The sequence below is a fragment of the Polypterus senegalus genome, chromosome 18 (assembly GCF_016835505.1).
Source record: "Polypterus senegalus isolate Bchr_013 chromosome 18, ASM1683550v1, whole genome shotgun sequence".
NCBI lineage: Eukaryota > Metazoa > Chordata > Cladistia > Polypteriformes > Polypteridae > Polypterus > Polypterus senegalus.
The window spans coordinates 36,225,112-36,252,172 of NC_053171.1; the positions used below are offsets into that span (position 1 = coordinate 36,225,112).

The 27,061-nt window shown below is 35.6% G+C and overlaps 1 protein-coding gene across 2 annotated transcripts in view; it reads right to left on the reverse strand.

Moving 5' to 3' along the window:
- Positions 1-27,061, reverse strand: part of tmem260 (transmembrane protein 260) — a 114,042-nt gene that overhangs the window by 11,399 nt on the left and 75,582 nt on the right. The window contains exons 4-10 of one of the 2 annotated variants that reach the window (XM_039741425.1): positions 25,531-25,708; positions 25,194-25,307; positions 24,684-24,863; positions 23,635-23,675; positions 21,852-21,938; positions 15,708-15,822; positions 14,315-14,487 (exon numbers count right to left, since the gene is read on the reverse strand). In XM_039741425.1, coding sequence (XP_039597359.1) covers positions 14,315-14,487; positions 15,708-15,822; positions 21,852-21,938; positions 23,635-23,675; positions 24,684-24,863; positions 25,194-25,307; positions 25,531-25,708 — 888 coding nt within the window. The remainder of the gene's footprint in view (positions 1-14,314; positions 14,488-15,707; positions 15,823-21,851; positions 21,939-23,634; positions 23,676-24,683; positions 24,864-25,193; positions 25,308-25,530; positions 25,709-27,061) is intronic. The other variant, XM_039741426.1, reaches the window with a different exon arrangement.

Below are 27,061 nucleotides of genomic sequence, written 5' to 3' on the forward strand. Positions count from 1 at the left end.
AGCCAGAAGCCATTTCTTAGTAAAAGGCACATGGCAGCCCGTCTGGAGTTTGCCAAAAGGCACCTGAAGGACTCTCAGACCATGACAAACAAAATTCTCTGGTCTGATGAGACAAAGATTGAACTCTTTGGTGTGAATGCCAGGCATCATGTTTGGAGGAAACCAGGCACCGCTCATCACCAGGCCAATACCATCCCTACAGTGAAGCATGGTGGTGGTAGCGTTATACTGGGGGGATGTTTTTCAATGGCAGGAACAGGGAGACTAGTCAGGAAAAAGGGAAAGATGACTGCAGCAATGTACAGAGACATCCTGGATGAAAACCTGCTCCAGAGCGCTCTTGACCTCAGACTAGGGAGACGGTTCATCTTTCAGAAGGACAACGTGCCTAAGCACACAGCCAAGATATCAAAGGAGTGGCTTCAGGACAACACTGTGAACATCCTTGAATGGCCCAGCCAGAACCCAGACTTGAATCCAATTGAACACCTCTGGAGAGATCTTAAAATGGCTGTGCACCGACACTTCCCATCCAACCTGATGGAGCTTGAGAGGTGCTGCAAAGAGGAATGGGCTAAACTGCCAAAGTTAGGTGTGCCAAGCTTGTGGCATCATATTCAAAAAGACTTGAGGCTGTAATTGCTGCCAAAGGTGCATCGACAAAGTATTGAACAAAGGCTGTGTTACCTGTATTTCTAATTTTAAAAAAGTTACATCTAACATCTCATTTTCAAATGAAATATTTTTTGAAGTTTAAGAAGCGCTGTTTTTTTATATAGGTATTATCAAGCTTGGTTCATAGAGTTGCACGACATACAGAAGGCAAGTCCAGGTTTTCAAGGGTAATACAGGTACTTTTTTTACTGTATAGAGAAGACAGGTACAGTCTTAAGACTTCATTCAGAACAGGAGCTGTTAGGAGTTGTGGCATGGGCAATCATCCTGCTTTAGCTCCCATCTTCAGATTAGAAGAACACCACTGTAACTAATGTTAAAATGATTTTAGATGGAAGAAATTTAATTCTCACTTAGACGATCTGTTCAAAACTTTTTTAAAACCTGGCAGGACCTAATCAATAACATTTTAGAATAAGCATTTATATTGGGGGGAAAATTACTTCTTTCTCTCTTTACTGTTGTTGGCCTTCCTCTCTCATGGGTGGGGATTGATTTGATTTTAGTTTTGTTAGGTTTGACTTGATTGTAGAATGTTATATGCTTTTAATAAATTCAATTAAATAAAAAAAAAAAACACACACACACACTAGGGAGCTTTGCCCCCTGCTCGCTTCGCTCAGCAATCCCGGTGCCTGTGCTACGCACTAGCTCTTTGCAGTTCTGTCACTCACATATGTGGATGCGGTTGTACAATTTAAACAGATTGTTATTTTCATGGGAATTGTTAAATTTGCATAATAGGAATATTTTACATTACAGCAAGTAATTAACCATATTAAAAAGAGTAAAATGTAATAATTTGAAAGTAAATTATGTTTCATATTGTGTTAAGAGTTATTCGTTGATAATACGATTTTGTTCTGTTTGCCTTTGAAATTAACACGTAAATACATTTTAAACTTACACTTTTACTGTAAAACTTCAGTAAAACAATTATTTGAATTAAATTTTCATCAATATCACATTAAATTTTGATTCTGTGCTTGGGCTTTCATCATGACAATGCAAATTATAACAGCACATGATTGAATTTCGTTTCTTTCTCTCTATTTAATAAAATGACTTTTTCGAATGTTTGGCTCTGAGATTTGTTAATTGTCTTTGCCAAAGCTATTCTAACAGGAAACTGTTAATGTTTTTAATACAAATGGCATATCAAGATCTCCTTGTTGTGTAATGCTATCCATGGAAGATGTACTGCATTACCTTTCTTGGATACATCCTTCTTTCTACAGTAATTTATGCAGTGGAAGACCAGACAGTTTTAACGGTTGTAGTCATTCTTTGGAATATTGTAAATTGATGTTTATATCTTCCACACAATCACCACCAACTGTTTCAGCATAGTCTATTGATATGCATTTAACCAATCTGCAATGTAATCGATCAACATTTTTGGTGTTAATTAATCTGACTTCATCATTTCTCTACTGCTAGGATTGCCCGTGTACTCATTTTTTTTGTTGATAACTCTTTGTGATGAAATTCTTCAATAGGATTTGGACATAATACCTCTTCTTTAATTGGGAACTCAAAGTGAGGAAAATGTTAAAATTTATAAGAGGTATGAGAGCAGAAAATGTGTATCAAAAGCATTCACAAGAATGAGAGGTGAAATTACCGTCTGCATGGTTGAAAATGACTGAGAGGAAGGTGTGACTTGAAAAAATGTCATGGCCAAGGACTATTTTATACATACATACATACATACATACATACATACATACATACATACATATATATATATATATATATATATATATACATACATACATACATACATATTATATATATATACACACACACACACATTTTTAATGTTATTTTTAAGAAAATAACATTGACTAAAATCAAGCTGTAAAAAAAAAGAGAGTTAAAAAAGAAAACAGTAACAAAAAAGACAAAACCTAACAATTTAAGCTGAGCAGAATATGAGGGCTTATACTACTCCCTAAAAGTGAGTTATATTTTTATGACAAATTATTTTATCTCCAATTACGCAATTTCTATTATGATGTTGCAAACTACCTGCTTGTGTATTTCTTGAACTAAAATCTTATTAGCTTTCTCTCTACCTTCATAATAATGTCATGATTTCAAAATAAGTCAATGTCAATTTATTTATATAGCACATTTAATACAACATAGGAATGCTGTGGCCAAAGTGCTTTACAATAATAGAATAAAAGAAAACATACAAATAACATAAATAGAAATAAAATATTTGAACATAAATAAAATAAATAAATAGAAGTAATGTTACATAATCACAATGAGGAAACCATCAGTATTACTGAAGGTCATGGAATGCAAGAGAATAGAAATGAGTCTTTAATCTCATTTTGAACAGTTCAATTGTAGACAACTCCTTTATGTAATGAAGGAAAGAGTTCCACAGGCGAGGAGCAGCAGCTGCAAACGCTATGCCCCCCTTAGTTTTACATTTAGTACGAGGGACAACAAGAGACAACTGACCAGAAGATCTAAGCACTCTAGATGGCACGTGTAAAGCACACAATTTGGATAAATAGGCAGGTGCAAACCCACGTAAAGATTTAAAAACTAGCAACAAGATTTTAAAATTAATTCAAAAACTGACGGACAGCCAGTGTAATGAAGCTAATATTAGAGAAACAGAATCATACTTTCTTGCCCCAACCAGGAAGCAAGCGGCAGCATTCTGGACCAACTGTAACCTGCATATCAGGGATTTGCTAATCCCAGAATACAGCGAGTTGCAGTAATCAAGGTGAGAAAAGATGAAAGCATGAGTAGCTTTCTCAAGATTCCTAGAAGATAAAAAAAGGCTTGATCTTACCTAAGAGACAAAGCTGGAAAAAGCAACTCTTGACTACAGAATTAATCTGTTTCTCAAAAGAGAAGTTACTTTCAAAGATAACACCAAGATTGCGGACTTGAGGTTTGCAAACGACAGAGAAAGAGCCGAGTTGTTCACTTTCTTTTATTATCAAGAGAATAAATTCTGATGGTAGAGCCCATCATTTCCTGTAAGTGCCTGATTTGGAGATCTCACTTATTAACTTTGACACCTTTTTGGTCTCCAATTTATTTTTTATGGGAGAGATATGAAATAATAAATAACTTCAAACTTTCCCAAAATATTATGCAGAAACCTCTAAAGATGTGTTAGTCTCTAAAAGTTAATCGATTTGTTTGGAGATGTATTCTATAAAGTTCACATCTGCTAATGACTGGGGATTAAGACACCAGCTATGAAATAAGTGTGTAGGGCATATTGATTCAAGCTCCAAGATCAGAGGAGCATGATTGGAGATACCAATAGTATCATACTTTCCAGATCTGATGGTGGGGAATAAATTATTATAGAAATAATCAATTCTTGAGTAACTATGATGTACTGGTGAAAAGAAGGAATATTCTCTTGAATTTGGATTTAAGAATATCCATGGGTCTGATAAGTTATGGATTCATTACAAACTGTGTGATTGTCTTTGCTGTATTAGATATTATTGTCACTGTAGCTGATGATCTATCCAAGTCTGAATATAAAAGACAATTACAATTTCAGGCCATTATAATTTTGTTTGTGCTGACAATGGAAACTGATGTGAAAATATTTTGGATACAATTTATCATCATTCACATTAAGTGCAAAGATATTTATCAAAGTTACTTTAGATTTGAATAAATTACCCATCACAATTACACAGAAAACCTCAGGATCAGATACTATGTCTGATGCTATAAATGAGATATGACTTATGTATTAAGATTACCACACCTCTAATAATAATATAAAAAAAAAACAGGGAGTCTTTACCATGCTCAAGACACTTCTAACCTACTAACTAAGGACGACAAAAAAGACATTCAATAAGAAATAGTGTTCAGTTGTTTAATTCTACAAGGAGTCTTTACCGTGCTCAAGACACTTCTAACCTACTAACTAAGGACGACATTGTTCTTCTTGCATATGCCAAAAGATTACTTAATTTGAAAGAACCAGGGCAAACTAAATTGGGTAGAATAAAAAAATATACAGTAGTGAAGTAACAGAGAGATACATTTGAAATTACTACAGTATACTTCAGGCCTGTTCATTTATTTAATTATACAATACATAAAAAACTCTAGAGACAGATAACAATGTCCTCAATGAAGTATGCTGTACTTATCTGAAATACCCTAAAAAGAGAAAATGTGGCTCATTAGTTGTGATTTGAAAACTGGAGCTTTAGAGATGACAGACTTCCACAGAAAGCACATTTAAAACAAAAAAATAAACAAGAATTTTGGACAGAGAGGAGAAGATCAGAAGCAAAAAATATCAATTGTCATAAAGATTAAAAGCACAGAAAGGTATTCTCGGGGCATCTCTCCCAAACCTTTTCTTTGCCATGCACCTCTAGAAAGCATTTGATTTATGCTTTCAGCTCCTACAAAAGTAGTATCACATTTGAAGACAAAGACGTTTTTGAACCACAAACTGAACCATATACTGTACTGTGCATAAAGAAATTAAAAAAAAGCTTTTAAATCAGTGCCTAAAATTAAAAAATATGCATTTAAGTATTTATAAATTTAAATATATAATTTATAATCTAATTTTGTAAAAGTTTCCCCCGTGAAAGCTTTGACATTCGAATGATAATACAGGGTTAGAGTATCCTGCAAAGCACCAAGCACCGTGCAAAAATGACACAGATCAAAGAATTTGTGGGATTGGAGACCACCGTAAAGCAACATGTTCCGGCGCACCACTAAGCAATGAAACACAGTCGATGAGCTCTGTTCCCTGATAACACCTGTACTTCCGTTCAAAAACTGATGAGTCACACAGTTAAACTTGCTGCACTACTGCATTTACCCAAGGTAAAAATGTCAATCAAACCTTAAAATCAGTAATGCTTCAGATCAGGGTTAGCACAGAAATCAATACTAGACCTCACCCTTCTCTATAGATCATTGCAAGGTCCAAATTCCATTCTCCTAAAAAAACACTATAGCTGACAGAAAGGAACCCGTGAGAATGAACATGTCTGCAGCCCATTCACAGGTGACAATTGCACAGCAATGCCCAAATCTTTTCATATAAAAGAACAGGAGTACTAACTAATAAATGACACAGAAATGGCACACTGATTAAATCATGATAAAGTCAGAAAACGCACCTCACTCAGTTTTGATGAATCACGATGCAGCTTTTCTCCCCCTGAAATGCCACTTCGCACAGCAGGTTGGGAACCCCAGTCTTTAGGTATTTAGCAGAGTCTTGAGAAAGATAAAAATTCACGTAAGGGTGGAGTTACATGCTTCCTATTTTTATAAATAATGTTATTTAATTTTATTTAGAATTAAGACTGATTTTTGGGGCTTTTTATCATGAAATGTCTATTTTGTGGGGTTTTGAATCATTATTTATGTATCTGGGCAAAGTTAAACTTTTCTGTTAACATCTAATTATTTAAGCAACACACAGGGAATTGTCACATGATTACTCTCTGCGTTTCGATGACGTTAGCAGAGCTCTCACTACAAATATGTCCGCACCACCATGTAGCTTTAACCCTTGGTGGATAAAATACTTCTAAAACAATGTTCTACCATAGTTAGCTCTATTTCCATTTAGTCAGTTTCAGTTTTCGGTTAGTCCTTGTGTTTTGTCTTGCTACTTCTTATGATCAGAACAGTTTTGACCTGTGTGTGTTTCCATTTACTATTATGGATAATAAACATTAAAAAATATTAGACAGGTTCACCCTTCAAGGTTAAATTCACAGAATTCCAAACTTACAGCAGAGGAAACCACTGGTCAACAAAAGAAAATGCATTAAGCTGGCAACAAACTGTAAACTTTCTGCGCTACGCAGAAAAAAGGAAAATTTATATGTTTGGTTTTCAGTATTTCTAAGGTAAAAGTAGTATTAAACACAAGTAATGTAAAGACTCCTAAAAGTAATGTTAGATAGACACCTCCGTTTTTTCCCAAAAAAAGAGTACCAAGTGCACTCTGCCTTTACACAAAATATACAAATTTAACATTTTTCAGCAGGAATATTGTCCACAAGCAGCCAGCAATGTGCCAGTGCACTCTCCTTCTGGTCCGCTTACTGTTTTGGGCTAGTTAACGGTATGACAAGGCTCCTGGCCTACCATCAAGGGATCTCTGCAAGGGATTAAGTTGTTAGTATGATTCAATCCCCTACTGGGCAGCTCCGTTTAATCTGAATTGCAGCAGGGAGTCCACTCTCTTCACGCTATAGAGATGAAGGCTTGTCATAAACATCTTTAGAGCTGAAGACAGCTTCTTGTTATCATGGCTTGTCAGCACATAGTGATAGTTGCTGCCACCTCAAACAAACATAGTTCACAGCAGTAAGAGCTCTCAAAACATCAATGAAAACAGAGATACATTCAGCAGTTTATCACATTAAGCAGCTACCACAGGTTGTATTTGGAGATCTACTGCAGCTAAACAATGACACAATATGTCTGTTTGACCATGATGCATTACTGCAATAAACTAGAAAACATACCTCAAATCAGTCCTATTTCAGGATCTTCTGTTACTGGCCCTATCTGATAGCCAAAAATACCAATTACTTGAGTAATTTCCAAGAACTGCTTGCTACAGAGACTAGATTTAGTAGTTTCCTGATTTGCACATTTACACTAAAGTCATGGCCGAAATTATCGGCACCCCTGGAATTTTCCCAGAAAATGCACAATTTCTTCCAGAACATTGTTGCAATTACAAATGTTTTGATATACACATGTTTATTTCCCTTATGTGCATTGGAACAGCACAAAAAAAAACAGAAAAAAGCCAAATCTGACATGTCACACAGAACACCAAAAATGGGCCGGACAAAATTATTGGCACCCTTTCAAAATTGTTGGTAAATCGTTTTATTTCAAGCATAATGCTCGTTTGAACTCACCTGTGGCAAGAAACAGGTGTTGGCAATATAGCAATCACACCTGAAGCCAGTTTAAATGGAGAAAAGTTGACTCAACCTTTCTGTCGTGTGTCTGAGTGTGCCACACTAAGTATGGAGAACAGAAAGAAGAGCAGAGAATTGTCTGAGGACTTGAGAACAAAAATTGTGGAAAAATATTAACAATCTCAATGCTACAAGTCCATTTCCAGAGATCTTCATGTTACTTTGTCCACTGTGCACAACATAATCAAGAAGTTCACAACACATGGCACTGTAGCTAATCTCCCTGGATGTGGACGGATAAGAAAAATTGATAAAAGACTGCAACGAAGTATAGTCCGAATGGTGGATAAACAGCCCCAATCAACTTCAAAACATATTCAAGCTGTTCCGCAGACTCAGGGTACAACAGTGTCAGCTCAAACTATCCGTCGACATCTGAACAAAATGAAACGCTAAGGCAGGAGAGCCAGGAGGACCCCACTGCTGACACAGAAACATAAAAAAGCCAGACTGGAGTTTGCCAAAATGTACTTGAGGAAGCCAAAATCCTTCTGGGTGAATGTCTTGTGGACAGATGAGGCAAAGGTAGAGCTTTTTAGTAAAGCTCATCATTCTACTGTTTACAGAAAACGGAATGAGGCCTATGAAGAAAAGAACACAGTACCTACAGTCAAACATGGTGGAGGTTCTAAGATGTTTTGGGGATGTTTGGCTGCCTCTGGCACTAGATGCCTTGACTGTGTGCAAAACATCATGAAATCTGAAGACTACCAAAAGATATTGGGGTGCAATGTAGGGCCCAGCGTCAGAAAGCTGGGTCTATGTCAGAGGTCATGGGTGTTCCAGCAGGACAATGACCCCAAACATACTTCTAAAAGCACCCAGAAATGGTTGAAGACAAAGCGCTGGAGAGTTCTGAATTGGGCAGCAATGAGTCCAGATCTAAATCCAATTGAACACTTATGGAGAGATCTCAAAATTGCTGTTGGGAGAAGGCGCCCTTCAAATCTGCGAGACCTTGAGCAGTTTGCAAAAGAAGAGTGGTAGAAAATTCCATTTGAGAGGTGTAACAAGCTTGTTGATGGTTATAGGAAGCGCTTGATTTCAGTTATTTTTTCCAAAGAGCGTGCAACCAAATATTAAGTTGAGGGTGCCAATAATTTTGTCCAATTATGTCAGATTTGGCTTTTTTTCTGTTTTTTTGTGTTGTTCCAATGTACATAAAGGAAATAAACGTGTACATTAATACATTTGTAATTGCAACAATTTTCTGGGAGAAATGGTGCATTTTTTGGGAAAATTCCAGGGGTGCCGATAATTTCGGCCATGACTGTATACTTCGGCATTGGATAAAAAACTGGAATATGAGAGGGGCATAATAGTATAGATGTAAAACAGAAATTATTATTTTCCAAATAAATTTTTTTAGCATTTTCCACCATCATACGTATTCTATTTACTTAGTTAATTATAGTAGTTACTTAAATTTACATAGTCCATTAAGTTATGAAAGGCATGTAAGCATTACGTTTTTGCTCCTGATTCTACCTAATCTGAAAATGTCATCCAAACTGTATTTTACAGAAAAAAATCGACTGGCTAATTAAGTTTTCTCCACTAGATGACTGCAATCCAAAGAAATATCATCATATCAGTAAACTGGCTGTCAATTTAGTCCCCACTTTAAACTCCCTGTGCATCCCTAAACAAACCACTTAATTGCTCCAACTCTTACAGAAGATCACAACAAAAAGAAGAAAGATCATACCATTGTTGTGTACTTATAAAGCACATTAGGATGACTTTAAAATAAGAAGACGATATATAAAATAAAGATTTTTGTTGCAGACTACAAAATATATTTAAAGCATCATTGAACACAAGCCATTCAGAAGAAACTACATTTTATTCACGTCTAACCATACAGAAAGAAACAGAACCATCCCAATCCAAGTGGATAAAATAATATTTGTATTTATTGTGTGAGGTATTACTATTTAAAAAAGAAATGTACTTATTATGGGCGGCACGGTGGTGCAGTGGGTAGCACTGCTGCCTCACAGTTAGGAGACCCGGGTTCATTTCCTGGGTCCTCCCTGTGTGGAGTTTGCATGCTCTCCACGTGTCTGCATGGGTTACCTCCGGGTACTCCGGTTTCCTCCCACAGTCCACAAACATGCAGGTTAGGTGCATTGATGATGACCCTAGTGTGTGTGTGTGTGTGTGTGTGTGTGTGCCCTGCGGTGGGCTGGTGTCCTGCCCGGGGTTTGTTTCCTGCCTTGCGCTCTGTGTTGGCTGGGATTGGCTTCAGCAGACCCCCGTGACCCTGTAGTTAGGATACAGCGGGTTGGAAAATGGATGGATGGATGTACTTATTATAAATTATTTCTAATAACAATATAAACATTGTCAAACCCGTTTAATTAAATTCATAATCACAGGGTGTTAGGGCTTATCCCGTCAGCATCGGTCATAAATCGGAAACCAACCCTAAAGGAGGTGCCAGTCTGCCACATTGCCCTCTCATGATACATATATATATTTCTATTGGGTTTAATTTATAATCAGCAATTAATGTAATATACACATCTTTGGAATAGTGGAAAAAGTCCAACATAGATATGGTACATGAATACTGGAAACTCCACATAGATAGCCAAACAAGCAGAGAATCTGAAACCCTGAACTTCAAATTTGTGAGGTACTAGTGGTAACCACTGTACTATTACCTTTTTAATAATGAAAGAATTAAAGCAAGTTTTACTTTATTGAGTCCCTCAAAATGGCAATCATATAAAAGGAATAAACTCCTAATGTAATTTCTTTCTCAGTTTTCAGTATTTATAGCATACGCAAGTTAGATGGATAAAATCACAAACATTATGGTCATTCACAGTCCAGCTGCTAAACTACTATTGTATGTCACACAATGTGACAAAAATATTCAGTCCAAAATGCCTTTTCAAAGAATTAAATCTATCAAGGGTAATTTAAATATATTATTTAATCTCCAATGTGAACAATTAAAAATTAAATTAAGTATAAATCACTTGAAGCACATACGCAGTGTGGATGGAAGAATCCAAACAATTTACCTGAGCAGCTGTATAAAACTAACCCCCAAACCCACCCTTACTTGTTTACAAATTTGTCTTTAAAGAACTTAAATTAACACTTACAAAATACTTGCACATTTTCTCTCCTGTGGCGAGCTTCAGTGAGTATTGAGAACTAACAATAACTGTCTACATGATATATCCAGAAGTGCTGTCATAAAGCATACAGCAGAGAGAAAATCAGATTGAAGTATTCCTCTCCTGTCAGCACTGAGCTGCCGAAGAGCGTTCCCACTGTGACGATCTTATTTGACTTTCTAATAGCCGTCAGGCGGGCTGAATATGAACTGACAGGCCTGGTCAGGTTGCCTACCTGATCAAAGGATGACTCTGATGTTCTTCTAAGTACCTTGTTAGTGTAATCTGTTTGCTCTGATCACTTACCGTTAGCAATCATGCAGTAACAATTTAATTATTCCACAGCTCTGATTTTATTTAAAAGCTAATGAAAGTGTTAGGTGAATACCTAGAAAAGAATATTCTAATGTTTTTATTTAAATGCTTTTGATCCAATAATACAAGCATTTATTCTTATTCCAGTAAAGGGACGGGAATAAGAGAAGGCCAAACAGAGTCATTTGTAAGGAGAATGGCTTACTTCAAGGCACTAGTTAATTATTTTTATTAATAATGTGGTGTCCATACTATTAAAGATTATTTATGGACTTCGGTTCAAATTATAGATCTTTACCTCAGAAAAAAAAAATAAAATAAAATAAAAAATGTTTAAGTAATCTGGAATTGGAAAAACAGAAACAATACATTGTGCTTAGAACTGGACAGTAATAGCTGGCACAAACTGAGATAAAAATAAAAATGTAGAGAATAAAATCATTTATTATTATCACACAAGCCAAAAGGCTTGCTTAAAGACAGACCATCAAAGAAAAATACTAATTTGCTTGATATCTTCTAGGCTATACTGTACTTGTGATTCCCAATACACTAAATTATCTCCTCTTCTGGTCTCAATTCATTTTGGTTTGTTGATCAATTTTTAATACACAACCTAATTCACATGAATAGGGTACTCAGAACTTGAGGCGAAGTTCTTAATGCTGCTTCCTCGCAATAATGGCCTAACACTTTCTTCAAACATTTTATCAATCCATCCATTTTTAAAATCTCCTTTATTCAACAAATGATTCACTGGGAAACTCAGACTATTCTAGAAGCAATTTGCACAAGCAATGAACAAGTCCTTGGCAAAACACTACACTAATTTATCATAGGACACACTTATGCAAACATTTGTATCTACCCAAACTAGACAAGTTCAAAGTTGTCAGTCCAGAGCTGTCAAATTAACAACAGGCATTCAGATTATGTAAGGTGCCACAGGTAATAATTTATGTGCCACTACAATCTATATGCATAATTTTCTCTTTTCATTTTTATTTCAGAAACAAAGCAATTAATTTCCTTGCTGTTTGTCTGTTAATTACAAATGTGTTCTGAGAGTTTTAAATGTAACTGAGATAGAAATTTTGAGTAGGCAGTTATTCTCATTAATTGTGGTGTCAGAGAGTGGTGACATGTTGCATGTTGATAGGATATGTGAGTATAAATTTCACTGTACTTTATTCTGTACACATTACAATAATGACCCTATAAACCTATAAAAACAAAACAAAACCTAATGAAATGAAAAAAACAAAGTTAGTACAATAGTATATTCAGCAGAGAAAAATCAGAGCTCAGACCTCATACAACTACTTATAAAAAATAAACTCTTCGCATTTCAATAAAATAGTGTGTAAATAACCAAAGCCAGATCTATATAAATATTCTAGCAACACACAGTGGTGCATACCCAAAAAACAAGGTACTTTAACAAGATAAAAACTAAGCTGTAGGGAGCAATGAAGGCCAATTAATATTCAACATGTCACTGTGGTCTATTGTGGTGTATTTAATAAGCTTCACATTCACACTCATAATATGCTCATGAAATATTATTCTTATTTATTTCTACCTATTGTTGAGTTACAGTGCGTGCTTTTCTTTTTTATATTTTGTATATTACAAAGTCTTGTGTTTTGCTTTCACTATTATGTGATCATGAAAGTTCGTTTCCAGAGATTTCTAGCAAAAGGGGCAAAACTCCTAGTTAAATACAGATCGGTTTCCACTAAAATAATATTATTTTAAGTTGTAAAAAGTGTAACCATACTCCGACACTTCAGGACCCAAAAACCACTGAACTAATCAAACCTGAGATTTTTGAACTGCAAACTTCTCTAACTTTCCACCCACTTACTGCACATACAAAAGATTATAGCCCGTGCACTAAGATAGAGAGTTCCAAAGCACTGCAGCTGCATCCATCCTGTGGAATCCCAATGGGCTTTTTCCAACCAGAGTCTGATGTGGATTAAGTGCTGAATTATTTAATACAAGCTAAATATAAAATCATTTGTGTCAGGGTTAGATTTTGTTATTTTGATGAGATTGTAGTTTTGAGGACACAAAATTGGACGGAGAAGTGTGGGTGGTTTATGTTTCTAGTAAACAGCTGAGGTTGTAAAAAGTTTAGTTAGATTAAATTGTGAGGAGTTTAAGGGAAAGGAAAAATAAAACAAGATATTTTACCAATAGCATACATATATTTTCTCACAGATGAATACTAATCTTTTTGAAAAAAAGTTAGTGTTTATCTCTGATGACTAACTCTGAGACAGAGAATTATCAAAACAAATAGCTGTATTATGAAATACTGAGAAACTGGAAGTCTGGCACAAAACAACAAACAGAAATATGCACCTTAAGGAAGGCATCTTCCTTTAACACCTCATTTCCACTGTTCACTAATCCCAGTTCACAGCATTTACTCCCGAGTAAACTAACTGAAGAAAATTGAGACCTGAGACCTGTCTGTTTTCCAATTACTTCTTTTGGATGTTCTTACAGGAGAATGCAAGTTGTCAACATTACAAAGAAAACTAGTGTAATTATAATTTGGGTTTTTTTGTATTTTATTTTCTTATTGTTAAGAGGAAACACTGGCTAGGTTTGAATCAGTGGATGTCTTTTCTAAAATAAATAATATATTTATATATATATTTTTTATATATATATATATATATATATATATATATATATATATATATATATATATATATATATATATATGTTTATTGAGGCAGTATTGCCTCATGAAAAGTATAGAAGGAAAGTTTTGCCCGAAGAAGAAACTATTTCAACAATAGAAAAACTTGTTAAAAGAAGCTTTATCCAATATGTACTTCAGCAAATAATCAAACATGAAAAATAGAAAGACAAGAAACAAGAAAAAACGAAAAACTGGTCTTCCTTGTACCAAAATCCAAGTCAGTGAGGCATAAAGCAATGGGTCCACCACTGCTAATAAGGATGATGGCTCAGATAGCTAAAGCTGTACTTTCAATAGCACTGGATACTAAATATGAGATAAAGCCATGAAAGGTTTGTACCACAATAGTCAATCTGCCATACCTCCTAAGACAAAATGTTCTGAAGGAAAATAAATCATCCAAAGTAAAATAAGCATTTCTCTAAAATGAAAATGATATTAGTACTTATTAGCCATAAAAGATGCCTAGCCTCTTACTGTACCTGAAATTGAGGTGAGCATGGTGAACAATGAAGCCAAGGGTGAAGATCCAGGCTACACTCTTCCAAATTCTAAAGTTGCCAAAGAGTTTTTCCAGCTCCTTGCAAACAGAGGCTAAACCCAGCCCAGACAGAACACATAAAACTGCATCACTCTGCACCCAGAACCGTTCCACCTGAAATACGAACAACTAGGTCAGTGCTCAGGATTACTCATTTCAATACAGAGCCACTATGCAGAAAAGTAAGAAAAAGACATGGTTACACAAAAAAATAAGATCTTGACAAAATGCTACTAGTTGCACTTGTTTATAACAGAAACATTGATGCAGACATGTTTTGGATACATGTATTATTGTGATATGTAATCAATCTCAGCAGAAGAAAAATCTCTTCTGAATCACACCTTCACAGTGTGCAAGCTTCCAGGGGGAGGATATATATATTTTGGCATTTGGTACACTGTGTTAATCCCTGAGGGGAAACTGTCTTTTCAGATGAACTTTGGAGGTCAAAGTGCAGGGTCAGCCATTCTACAGTACCCCAGAACAATTTTCAGGTTAAGGGCCTTGGCTCAAGGACCCAACAGAGAAAGATACCTTATATATAAATCAATCTCCAAAAAGCAACATTTGCTATAAGTTGCTGCTGTATACACAAAGGTCAATGAATATGTAAACATAAAATGTTTATTGAAAATCCACCAAAGTAACTTTCTTTTTAATTGGTTTATTTTGATTATTCCTTCATTTGCATATATGTCACAGCAGATTACTACAATATAAAGCAGTCTGAATGAATACATGCTTTTTTAGCTAGTGTTTCCTGTAATGTAGTTACAATTAGGTGATCAACTACAATCATAAACATGAATGGATAATTTAAAAAATGTCTCTTTAGCGCCAGTGAATGACAGCTTGCTTTTTGTTGTCTGGGGAGGGGGAAGAACCAGCATTCAGATACCACAGAGGGAACAACTTGAGGATGGACCACCAGCTGTGAAAAATACACTGTAACATACACATGTGTACATGCAGCAGTAGGAGCCAAATATAGGGAACAATATTTTTTAAATTAGTGCTCAGTTTTGAGGCATCAGACTCTAATCAAATCAATAATCCATGGTATGAGCTCATGTAGGTCCTGGGTATATAATTCAATAAATCATTCATTATTCTGACCAAGAAAGTTCACTGTTGCAACATACTGGAAGAGTAAAGAACTGCAATAAATGGAAAAAATGCATATACTAAGTCATTAAGCTTGTTTAGTATGGATATAAACGAGCTTACAATCCACTTAAGAATAGCAATTGATCCAGACCTAAAAGAGTTTAAACATGTCTAATATTTACTTCTACAACACTCTAACTAGATGTAATATTTCTAATACTCACCACTGCAAGGAAAAGGGGTCTGCTTATGTCTAGGTTTGCTCTCCAGGCAAAAAACATGGAATACACAATGAACATTGAAGCTAGTATCCATGATACTAAGTAATAGCTGTATTTCCTAGATAAAAATAAAAAATAGAGTAATCAAACTGTAAAGCAGCACAAGCACTAAACAGGGCATTAGAGAGCAGCAACCTAGAGCCATAAAGAAATGATATTGAGATGTAACACTGATTATATTGGGAGGTGATGATGACAAGTACAGGACAGTAAACTCATACTGTAGGAATAAAAACACAACACAATTGTACACTAACAGTACATTATTAGTACTACAAGAAGCACATCAAAAGGACAAACAAGTAACAGACTATTAGTACTAAATGCATATGTAATGCAATGGAGAAAAATATTTTTAGGGGACACTAGGACAGTTTAGATGACAGAGCAACAATACCCTGTGCTTTAAGACACACTCAATATCAGTACTGGCTAGAGTATGATGCAAGTCAGAATTTATAAAACTTATTAATATTTAATAAGTACAGATCAAAGCACTAAGTTACAACTAACTATCTAAACAGCAATAACCTGGTATCAGTTCTCATCATATTATGGAATACAGTATATATAATATTCATCCATCCAGTTCATCCAGTTGCAAGACACTGAGGTGACTGTGCCTAACTTGACAGGTTTAGCAACAAAGTAGGAATCAAACCTTGTTATGGCATCACTCCACTGAAAGGTATAGTCATACCCACACCCACTCTGGGTTGATTTACAACTGCCAATTAACTTAATGTGTGCATCTTTGGGATGTGGGAAGAAAAACTACACAGACTCTTGAAAAATATCTCAAAATAACATTTAAAGTAACTAAGGTAGGAAATCTTATAAATAATTACTTACATTAAGATAAAAGAACAAAATTTAAAGTGATAAGGGATCTCCTTGTTTTGATAACTGATCTGTCTGGCTTTCCGGATCAGAACCAAAATAAAAACATTCAGATAAATTATGCCTTGAATTAATTGCAGCAAACTGACTCTGAACAATTCATTTATTGAAAATAAAACAAGTGGCCACAGGGGAAACTCGAGGACCAAGGTAAACCCAAAAATTAACATATTTGGTTGGCTAATCTAATAACTTTACTGTGGGGTGAGGAACCCTGTTTAGAGGTTTTGGATAAAGAAAGGTTGTGGCTATCACAATAACAGTCAATACAGCTGGACTGTTTTTCAGAGGCATTTTTTCTCCTCATTCAGATATAAACTGACTGATGTCTTTTGACACCAGAATGAAAGAAGGCTTCTACTCAGCACCTTACTGGGATCTGAAAGATGTTTAAATTGAATACTTTAGAAATAATAATAGCAGAGCTATAAAGTAAAACTGGTCTGTTACAAGTTGCACCTATGTGTTTCTTATCTCAGGCTGCCTCCAAACAATTGATACCTCATATTATTCACAATCTCCAATTATACAAGCAGTCCCAATCTAAAGTTTAAAAGTTAAGAAAATTACTCTAAATGGATGGTGATGCAATCAGCAAACACATGACTTTAGTCTTGACAATGGAACATAACACCTTCAACAATTGTAGGTTTACTTGTTAATTATTAAAAATCTGTGTAGGACTCAAAAATAAAAAGTTAAACAGGTTAGCGATACATCTTGGGTAATGAACAATGTTTAAGCAGTTATCTACATCTACCTGGGTACCTGTAATTTTGAACTTTTAAAAGCGCAGCCAGCTCACATCTGCTGTCGCCAGGTATTATTTAAAATGAGTAAATATTAGTCTGTTTCTAAATCATCTGAATAAAATTAAAAGTTCAAGAAGTGCTGGACAGGTGAATATGCACCGCAAAATCAGTGAGTAGCACCACTTAACTGCTCTGCAGATGATTATGTGTAGGAAAAAATAAGGACTAACCACAGAGAAAATCTGATTATTCAGACTGACTTGACTGTGGCAATAATCATGTATGCTTGGGATATGTCAAAGTGTATTTTAAGTATATCCGCAAAATTGACTTTCAGATTTTACAAAACAAAAACATTTTACTTTCTTTAGATTACACTGTGCTAAGAAAATAACATGATTTTTACCTATTGCTAGTTGGTATATTAGAAATGGAATTTTCTTGTACACGTTGTTCATTACATGCACCTACCAAACCTCCAAAATATATTTGGCTTACACAAATGTCCTTGTGTAAAGTGCATACATAGAGACAGCACTACTTTTCTCAAGCTAAGGTACCTTTTCTTTATACATACATTGTCACAAGCATTGCAGGGTCTCAGGGTTTCATACTATTTATGCCTTAGCTTTTCACTTTTTTGTCATTGTCAGCTTTAAAATTTCTTTGGATTGCTACTGCAGCTCCAGGTTGGAACACACAGATGCTTTTACCATGTTTACCTGAACATCTTAGATTTGTGTCAGTGTGATAAACTGTTCTACAAATGGCTTTGACTTATTTCTGAAGTCAAACCTTTATGCACAAAGGGTTACTTGTTATAATCAGTAGACATTCCCAATCAATACTGTAAAGGCAAAGCAGTTTGGACAGTAATGCATGAGGATATTACGCCAAACTGACAAGACATGCTCTGAGCGGCTTGGAATCATATACTGGTGAAACAGCATTTAATTCATCCATCACTGCTTTCACAAATATGTTAAGCTGCATTATTCAAGTGTTTGTCTACAACCAATCCAACAAAGGTATTTTGTTCTTTTAGTACTTCACATGCACACGTTTCTATAAATACAATTTTCTTATGTTTTTTTGCTGATTTTTTTTTCCTTCCACCAACAACTAGCTAATGTACTCTTATCCAAGATCCCTTAAGAGATAGGTAATGCTTCAGAGAACTGAAAATGCACAAGGAAATGTCAAAGGAGTTGAATTGTCCAGTTTAAGCAAAAACAGATTAAGGGGTGACATGACAGAAGTGTTTAACATTATGAAGTAAGCAAGCACAGTAGACACCAGGGGCCTCAAGCATAACGCTGTGCATAGAATTCGCACTATAACATGACGTAAGCACAAAAGTCGAAATGTGCTTATGCACAGAAAAATCTAGATGCAGGAATCTGTGCGTACTCCAACTTCCACGTTCTTCTGCTCCATAAACCCCGGTCAGCGTGAAAAGTAACGCTCGTGCACGCGCCTTCTGTCCTGCCCCCAACTCCTCCTAGAATTACGCCTCTATGAATATGCAAATCAATATAAATCACTCTTAAGCTCAGCCTTCTGTGAAAAGACAATGGAAAAAACAAGAGGGACAATAGAAGAATTTCAGCGAATACCAAGTGGAGGCAAAGGAAAAACGTACTATTTGTTGGTTTAAACAGTGGTATAAACAACAAAAGGAAGCTGATCGCCTGACATAGTCGCACAGTGCCCAAAATAAAGAAGTTGTCACATATCAAAGTCACCATGAAAAGGCGAGTTGTAGCCCACCGTCTGAGTGTCATATGAAAGCTTATTAGGGTACAGAGAAAAAAAGGCACACAGTAGGAAAAAAGCACGAAATGTCAACTTCAATCTCGAAATTTCCACTTTAATTACATAGTTTATTTTGTCATTAAAGTAGAACATCATAAACTTCATCTTAAAATCGTTTAATTAACCCGTTTCTCAAATCACATCGTAATTAAAGTAGCACGTTAAATGCTTTGTTTTGTATTTGATCTTTTGCTCTACGTGTGTGAATCACTACATGCTTCCGCTTTCTCTTTCTCCGACAGGACACAGAATCCATTACATTCGTGATATTACAGCTCTCTGAATAATTAAAATACTGAGATGTATACGTGATATCTTTTTCATGATGATAGGAGTTAAAGCATGTTATTAAACAGGGGAATACGGTGCGTGATCCTTCCAGTGTCGCATCAGCCCCAGAAAGAATACGGCACAAGGTAGGATCAATCCGTGAACTAGCTAGCACTGCAGAACTGTGTCCTCACATGTTTAATTATTAACAATACAGATTATGTAAATTAAGTTAAAGTTTTATCTATATAATATAATCAACATATTTTGCTGCATTTCATCTTAAAAATGATATCGCCATCATATGTAAATACGAGCTTTATAAAGTGGCGCAGGTTGTGCAATATTATAACTGTAGTGCAAGTTTACAGTAAGGTAATTGTACTTATAAGTACAAACAGTTCTACAAGGAGCACTTGATGGACTGATTGACTGTTTCTGAACCGCGAGGTCCGTACAGGAAAGGCTTTGAAATGTTTTGCCGTGGCTGAGGCAGGGTGGGCTTGATGCTGTATACCGATATTGCTCTTTCCAATCAGCTGCTGCTGTGATTCCTCACTCAGATACACTGATATAAATACTCTGAGTGGTGCAGTGAGAGTAATATGGAAAAAGATGATCCGCTGTGGCAACCTTTAATGGAAGCAGCTGAAAGAAGAAAAAAAAGGTGCAGTGAGAGTAACAACATTAAAGCAGTTATTGTATTTGGAATACTATGGCTATTCCCTGGACCATTATATTGTTACAGGTTAATTACAATCAGATGCATTACACTAATAAACAATATGCAGTTAGTTTCAGTGTATTTATAAAGCCACGGCAGAAATGTGGCTCTAAGAAATAAAGATAAACCACACAGGAACAGTAGCACTGCTTTGACGCTGGGTGCCGCCAGTCTGCAAAACCGAGCGGAGAACTTGCATATGACAAGGTATGAGGTACCGTGGAAATGTGCGTGGCTTTACGCCAAGTGTAGGTTTTATACATCGCGATTTGAACGTGGAAAAGTTCTTACGTAACATTTCTGTGCGTACGCACCGTTTATGCATGAGGCCCCTGCTGTTATTTAAAAATCTCTTCATCAGCAGGAACACAAGGGCAAAGAAGTAAGTTGATTAATGGTAAATTGAACACAAACATTAGGAACTATTCCTCCACACTGAGGAATTCAGGCATATGGAAAAGTTGCTAAGTATGTAGTTAAAAGCAACACTCTAGATTCTTTTCAATCTCTTCTCAAGTATAAAACGAAAACATTACAGTATGTGAACAGGAACAGGCAAATTATATTGAGCTAGAGTAGGTACAGACGAGGTATGCTGGGCTGAATGACTATTCCCATAAAAAAGCTCATGAGGATATTCTCATGTACATTTGGTGTATTATTACGTAAAATTACAGCAGAAATATATTAGAAATAGTTTGAAAGAAAGCAATAATTATATCATGACATAAAGCTTTTATCTACATTATGATAGCTCTCTAACACTCAAAATCTCTTCACATAAACTTCCTTGCACATTTCCAAGCATGTTCTTCCACACATCATCAGCAGCTTTCTGACACAGCAATATGCCTACGTCTCAAATATACAGCCATCATCAGCCCCACCCCCAAGGCCTTGCTTCAGGCAATCTCACGAGGAGATGAGATGAAAACGCTCCTAAACGGCTGTTAGACCCTTGAAAGGAAGCTGCTTTGATCCAGTCACTATCTGCGCATATTAAGCGTTCTGAATACATTTTTTTCAATAAGCAAGGGCAAGAGCTTTGGTGCCCCTGGAGATCATCCGCTTCAGTGGAGCTGCCTGCCCCCTGGCACTGCCTGCTTTTATCGGCACAGCCTCACAGACTCGCACAGCTTTAATGAATTAGCGGGCACTCTGATCCAAGTTCAAGCTCTCTAGAAAGGTTACAATTCATCAAATGAACACAATACATGAGAAAACTGCAGAGTATTATCTAGTTTGGCTGGGAAGTAACCAGAACTCTGCTGCTACAAAATGGTATGTGATAATTCTTTCTCAAATATTGTATGTTTCTGCAGTATGTTTAAAACTATGTCCTAAAATAGTGTTTATTTAGATGGTTTAAACTTAATGAATAGATCATACAAGTGTTATCTGTTGGATGAGTGGAGTCTATCCCAAGGAGTGCTAATCAGAATCCAAATGGGTAGCCTGACATGGCATTAGGTCTGCAATAAGTAAATACAAATATCTATTATGCAGAAGCTCATTGCCTGTCATAACAAGGATATTGGACATACAAAACAGGCAAAGGGCATTTGATGAAAAGTTTCGACAAAGCATATTTTTCCAGCAATTGTCTTACTTGGGTACACAACTTACCTCCTAAAGAAGGTCATAACCAATCCTGTGGCTGCCAGAGTTAGAACTGGCAGAGAAAGGTCCTTCACACAGTGATTCCATTGGGCTCTGAAAGACAAGAGGGAAACCAGTAAGTAAAGAAACCAAAAATATGTATCAACCTAAGATACATTTATAAAGATATAAATATTTACAATAATAAAGATAAAGATAATAATATTTGTAAAGATAACCTTTACTTAAAACCGATTAATTATGTAATACTTACTATTACAGCAAATACGAAATGCAACCATACCAGAGCAATTAGCTAATTTAAAAGGCCAGTAACAAGATGCAGAAGTTTAAACACCTCTGACAAATTACCATGAAACTATTCATCTGCTTTAAAAATCAGTAGTCCATCCTACCAAATTTAATTTACAAAGACATTTTTTCAGTGAGTCAGAATCCAATATGGTCCATCTTTCAATTTACATAAACATTAAGGAGGGTTCAAGACTAACTCCAGATAAACACAAATTCAAAATTCTAATTATAAGTTCTACTGACTTCAGTGCTTTAGAATCTACTTGTGTTGCAATGTTATGAGTTGGTATCTTCAAACTGCACTCATGTTCCAATTACTGGTACAAGGAACAAAAAAAAAAAAAAGATAAATAAAAAAACATTGACTAACCATAGAAAATCACCAATTACAACATTAAACAAACGAAAACGATACATGCATATCAAACAAAAGATGACATTTTCACTATTTAACATTAAAGTGTACCTTTTCTGGAAGGCATGCGTGCATGCAAAAGCAACCATTAAAACTGAAACATTGTAAATATAGAGAAGAGCCTTCTCTTTCTGGAGCTCCCTCTTCTAGGCTTAACAAATATTTCCTGGAATTAAAACGTTTTATAAAGAACTGCAGAACTGCTGCAATAAAAAAAAGAGCTAAAATAAAAGCATCTATTGCCAAGCACCCCTGTCTTAGTAAAAACACCTCAAAGCTTCAGTAAGGAGGAGAGTTGATTTATCAACCTGTGAGGGATTTCTCTCAACGCCTCCGGATATACAGGCTGGAATCACTGTCTGTGCCCACTTAACGCTTACAGCATCCATCTGTCAGCCAATGTACCTGATTCCTTATCTACCTGTCTGCCCAATTACATGCTGGTCCTTCAGTCTGCCATACCCTTCTGCATGTCTCTGGCCCTTTGAGGTTAAGTGAATGCTATTCATGGCAGTATGTGTGGCCCCCTTAGTGAGGCAATCTAAGAATTTCAGATGATGACATGCTGAATTAGGGATCCCAGTTTGCATTTCAACTCACAGTAGCAACACTGCAGTAAAACAGAAGTCATGGTCATGTATTTGTTGTTGGCCTGGAGAAGTTGATCCAAGTAAAAAAACTTGAAGCTCTACTGCACCATACTGCTCCAACAAATGTAATTAAATGGAAATCTTTTTTGAGAACAAACTTTGTTAGAAAATAGTATGAGTTGGTAACATAAACCCTGTCTTACATTAATAAATTAACTTCTTTGTTCTATAATACTTCCGGGTCATATATATTTCTTAAATTTTATACAATGATTAAACTGTCTGTTAAAACTACATTCACCTTTGCTTCTTGCTATGTCCAATTCTAATGCTCCACAAGCAGCTTGTATTTATCAGTACCTGCAATAATTTAAGAAGGTAATCTACTTGCGTATTAGCTCCTGAAATAGACCCATTAAACCCAGTGTGATATAAATGTGATCTTGAACACAGAGCATACTTGACCACAAAGGCAACAATAAAAACTCACAGAATAATTTTCATCATCTGTCCTTCTGTGTCTGTTTTTGCCTATAAAGAAAGAAAAAATATTTAAAAAGTATTAAAAATTAAATAAAGGATTATTGTGACAAGACTACCATAGAGGTGTAGCTATATCACAGAAAGTATTATCTTCTGAATCAATTACAAAGATAAAATCATATATGAACTGGAACTTCTCTCATATCCTAATGGGGATAAATACTAAAGCTCTTTGTGAAAATTTGTTATAGTTTATTATTTTCTGCCACACAAAAATAATTTAAATAAAAATTTAATTGGATATTACAAACTGGGGGCAAAAACTGCAATGAATAAGTCTAAACACCAGTAGAACGATAAATCTAAGGTTAGATTTTACTAAAGGGTAAAAAAACTGCAAAATGCATATATTGCAAATATAGAAAATGGCAAAAATTATAAATTAGCTATTAGAAAAAGATAAAAAAATAAATTTGAATTATTACCCTCTAAGCTGAGTGCAGTGCCTAATGCTTTATTGTGTGCCAATCAATACATCCCAAATTGCTCACAGGAGGTTGCTACAGAGTCAGGTGTGAATCAATAGCTTCCAAACAACCCTGAGAGAGTAGTGTATCATTGTTAGATCCACCCCATCCAATTGTGTGATACAGAGCTATACATGAATCAATACCAGGCATGCTGCTGTTAGTCGTCAGAGATTTGGGGTTAGATGTAAAACTGTGTCAATAAATCATTTTGTTCAAATTAATCTCTTTCGTTCATTACATCACCGCCATAAAAGACAATGCTGTGGGTTTCTGCACAGAGAAATGATTATTGTGTATTCTTGACCGCTTCAAATTAACCGCTGCACATACTACACCGTAAATGGAAATGGACACTACATGACTAAACAATCCAAAGACTCCATTACTTCATCTAACAAAGGAATTAAGACAGCTAGAAAAAGCAACCAATGCTGACTAAAAAAAAGAATCTCTGTCCTATAGGAACAGTTCCATCAATTAGAACCAGTTGATTCACCTTGAAGGAGAGGTATTACAGCTCTCTTACCAAACTAAATGTTCCATATTCAGACCTCAGTAAATGTGTCATGAATCCAGGAAATGAGGTCTGGTCTCCCCAGCTCCAGCGGGCCCTGTTCATGAACGATGACACTGCCAAGTAAATATATGGGAAAAGTCCAGCTAGGAAACATAACCCAAGCTCAACCATAAGACCAAATGAAAGTTCCTGTGAAAAAATAGCACACATACTCTGCATTTAACACAAAGCACAAGTTTTGGCTTCCTATCTTCTATATTTTATGAGGCTAGCTGTATTACAAATTGCACTTTATTTCAAACCGTTACTTACTATGACACAAACACTGCTATAACTTCATAAGAATTAAACAATTAAGCTGCAAAGATAAACCATATTAAATATTAGACTCAATAATTACTACTAAAAATTACTACTACTTTTTCAGCAAATCATAATGTATACTGTTATAAATTTCCCATTGCATTATCTTATACAGAAACTAACGGAAAAAAAATCACATAAAATGTCAACTCTCACCTTCATCATTAACAGCCTAATTAACACCCAGGGACAAATGACTATCACATAGATGACAATGGTATGTTGATTGCAGAGTGCTAGTCCACAGCAAAATGCACCTAGTCTGGAAAACTGAAAAGGTTAAAAGTACACATAATAAGTTAGGAAACAACTCTTATTTGAACTGCAAAACTACAGAAAGCAAGGATATTCATTCAGTCTAAAAACATTCTTAAATACAAAATTATTGGCTAATTAAACAGAAAGCCAAGCCAAAATGAAAAGATAATTGTAAATCATTATGTCACAGGAATCGAAAATATAAAACAGAGTATGTGTGAGCTTGTTTCATTACCTTTGCTCTTTGTTCCTGTGAGTTTGCAGTGTGGAAACAGGCAGTAAGAGAGAACAGCAGACCAATAAAGAGGTTGTTCAGAGAGAAAACCTCTGCCACCATAGACCACTGCCAGACCAGGTGAGACATGGCAAAACACCCTGCTACTAATATCCCACTTGGAGCAAAGTTTGTAAGCCTGAAACAGACAATACAAGAGGAAAATATTGACAGTTGACATGTCCATAAACCAAAACATTATGATATTCTGGCACAGTCTCCACCAAGGCTTGAACATCTAATAACAAATGAGATGATATGAATTTCCCTCAGCCAAAACTATGGCAGTACAAATCAGACAAGCAGCAACCAAATAGTAGAATGTGCCAATGCCGGGAGTATATTCTAAAACAAACACAAGTAAATAAAATACATATTTATCATAATATTATGAACAAAAGAACAAAACCACCTCAAATGCTAATGCAGTATACTGTTCATTAACAAGTTAAAAAGAAAAAAAGCATCAGTTTGACAATGTTCTCAATAAAAAGGGAAATCAAATATCATCTTGAAAATGTAGCAGAAGTCTTCTAAAACACAACCATAATTTAAAAATATTTACAGTAGGCTTAATTTTTCAAGAAGGTGATATGAAAAATAAATTATCAGGGAAGTGCATCAGTTAACTCCTCATACACTACAGTTATAGATTTCAACCCCATGCATACAACAGCAAGGCACTCACTTATCTACTATATATAAGCACTAATCTCTTTGTACTTCTTGCAAATGCAGCTTCTCCAAGAAGCAGCTGATGTACACACCCTCATAGGGCAAGTAAATAATGAAAATTGACTACTCAATTAAGCCTAACTGTGCATGGTCACCACTGATGCCATCAATTATTATATCAATGAAAGAATTCTTTGTAGCACCCTGGCTGCATTTAGCTCCAGTACGGCCGCTCTCTTGCGGTATAAGCTTCTATTTTTGCAATTTGTTTGACTCATACATATTTTAATTTTCATGTCAGCCTTTGCACCTGCAAAAACTGGATCACCAAAACTTGTTAAAATGCTCTTCTGGCTTGCTTCGTAATACATATGTTACGTATGTTGAGCTCTATTTCTATTAAGGTGCAAAATTGATAATATAATGAACGTGTTCTCAGGTCAGTGCTGATCTGTAAGTAAGTGTCAACTTTACACTAACTTGATATGCCAGTGCTGAAAGTGATAAAAAGCACCTAAAGTCTCTGTAACACATCTAAGACAAATAACTGATCAAACATTGCTTTCATTTTTACTCTTTGCTGGCTGCCAGGCCATTCTACTTACAAAGCATTAAAGGGTTGACTAGGGTGACAAAGAAATGTTTTATATCAATTACAATGAATGTGCACAATATTTAGTTAAAGATGAGGTTGAACAGTCATTCATGAACAGTATATGCATACTTGTAATAAATGATACAACACAGCATGGTGGACTGTACAATCCTTTTATAGGAAAATTAAGTTTACAACCAATTTGTTTGCAGAAAATGTGCA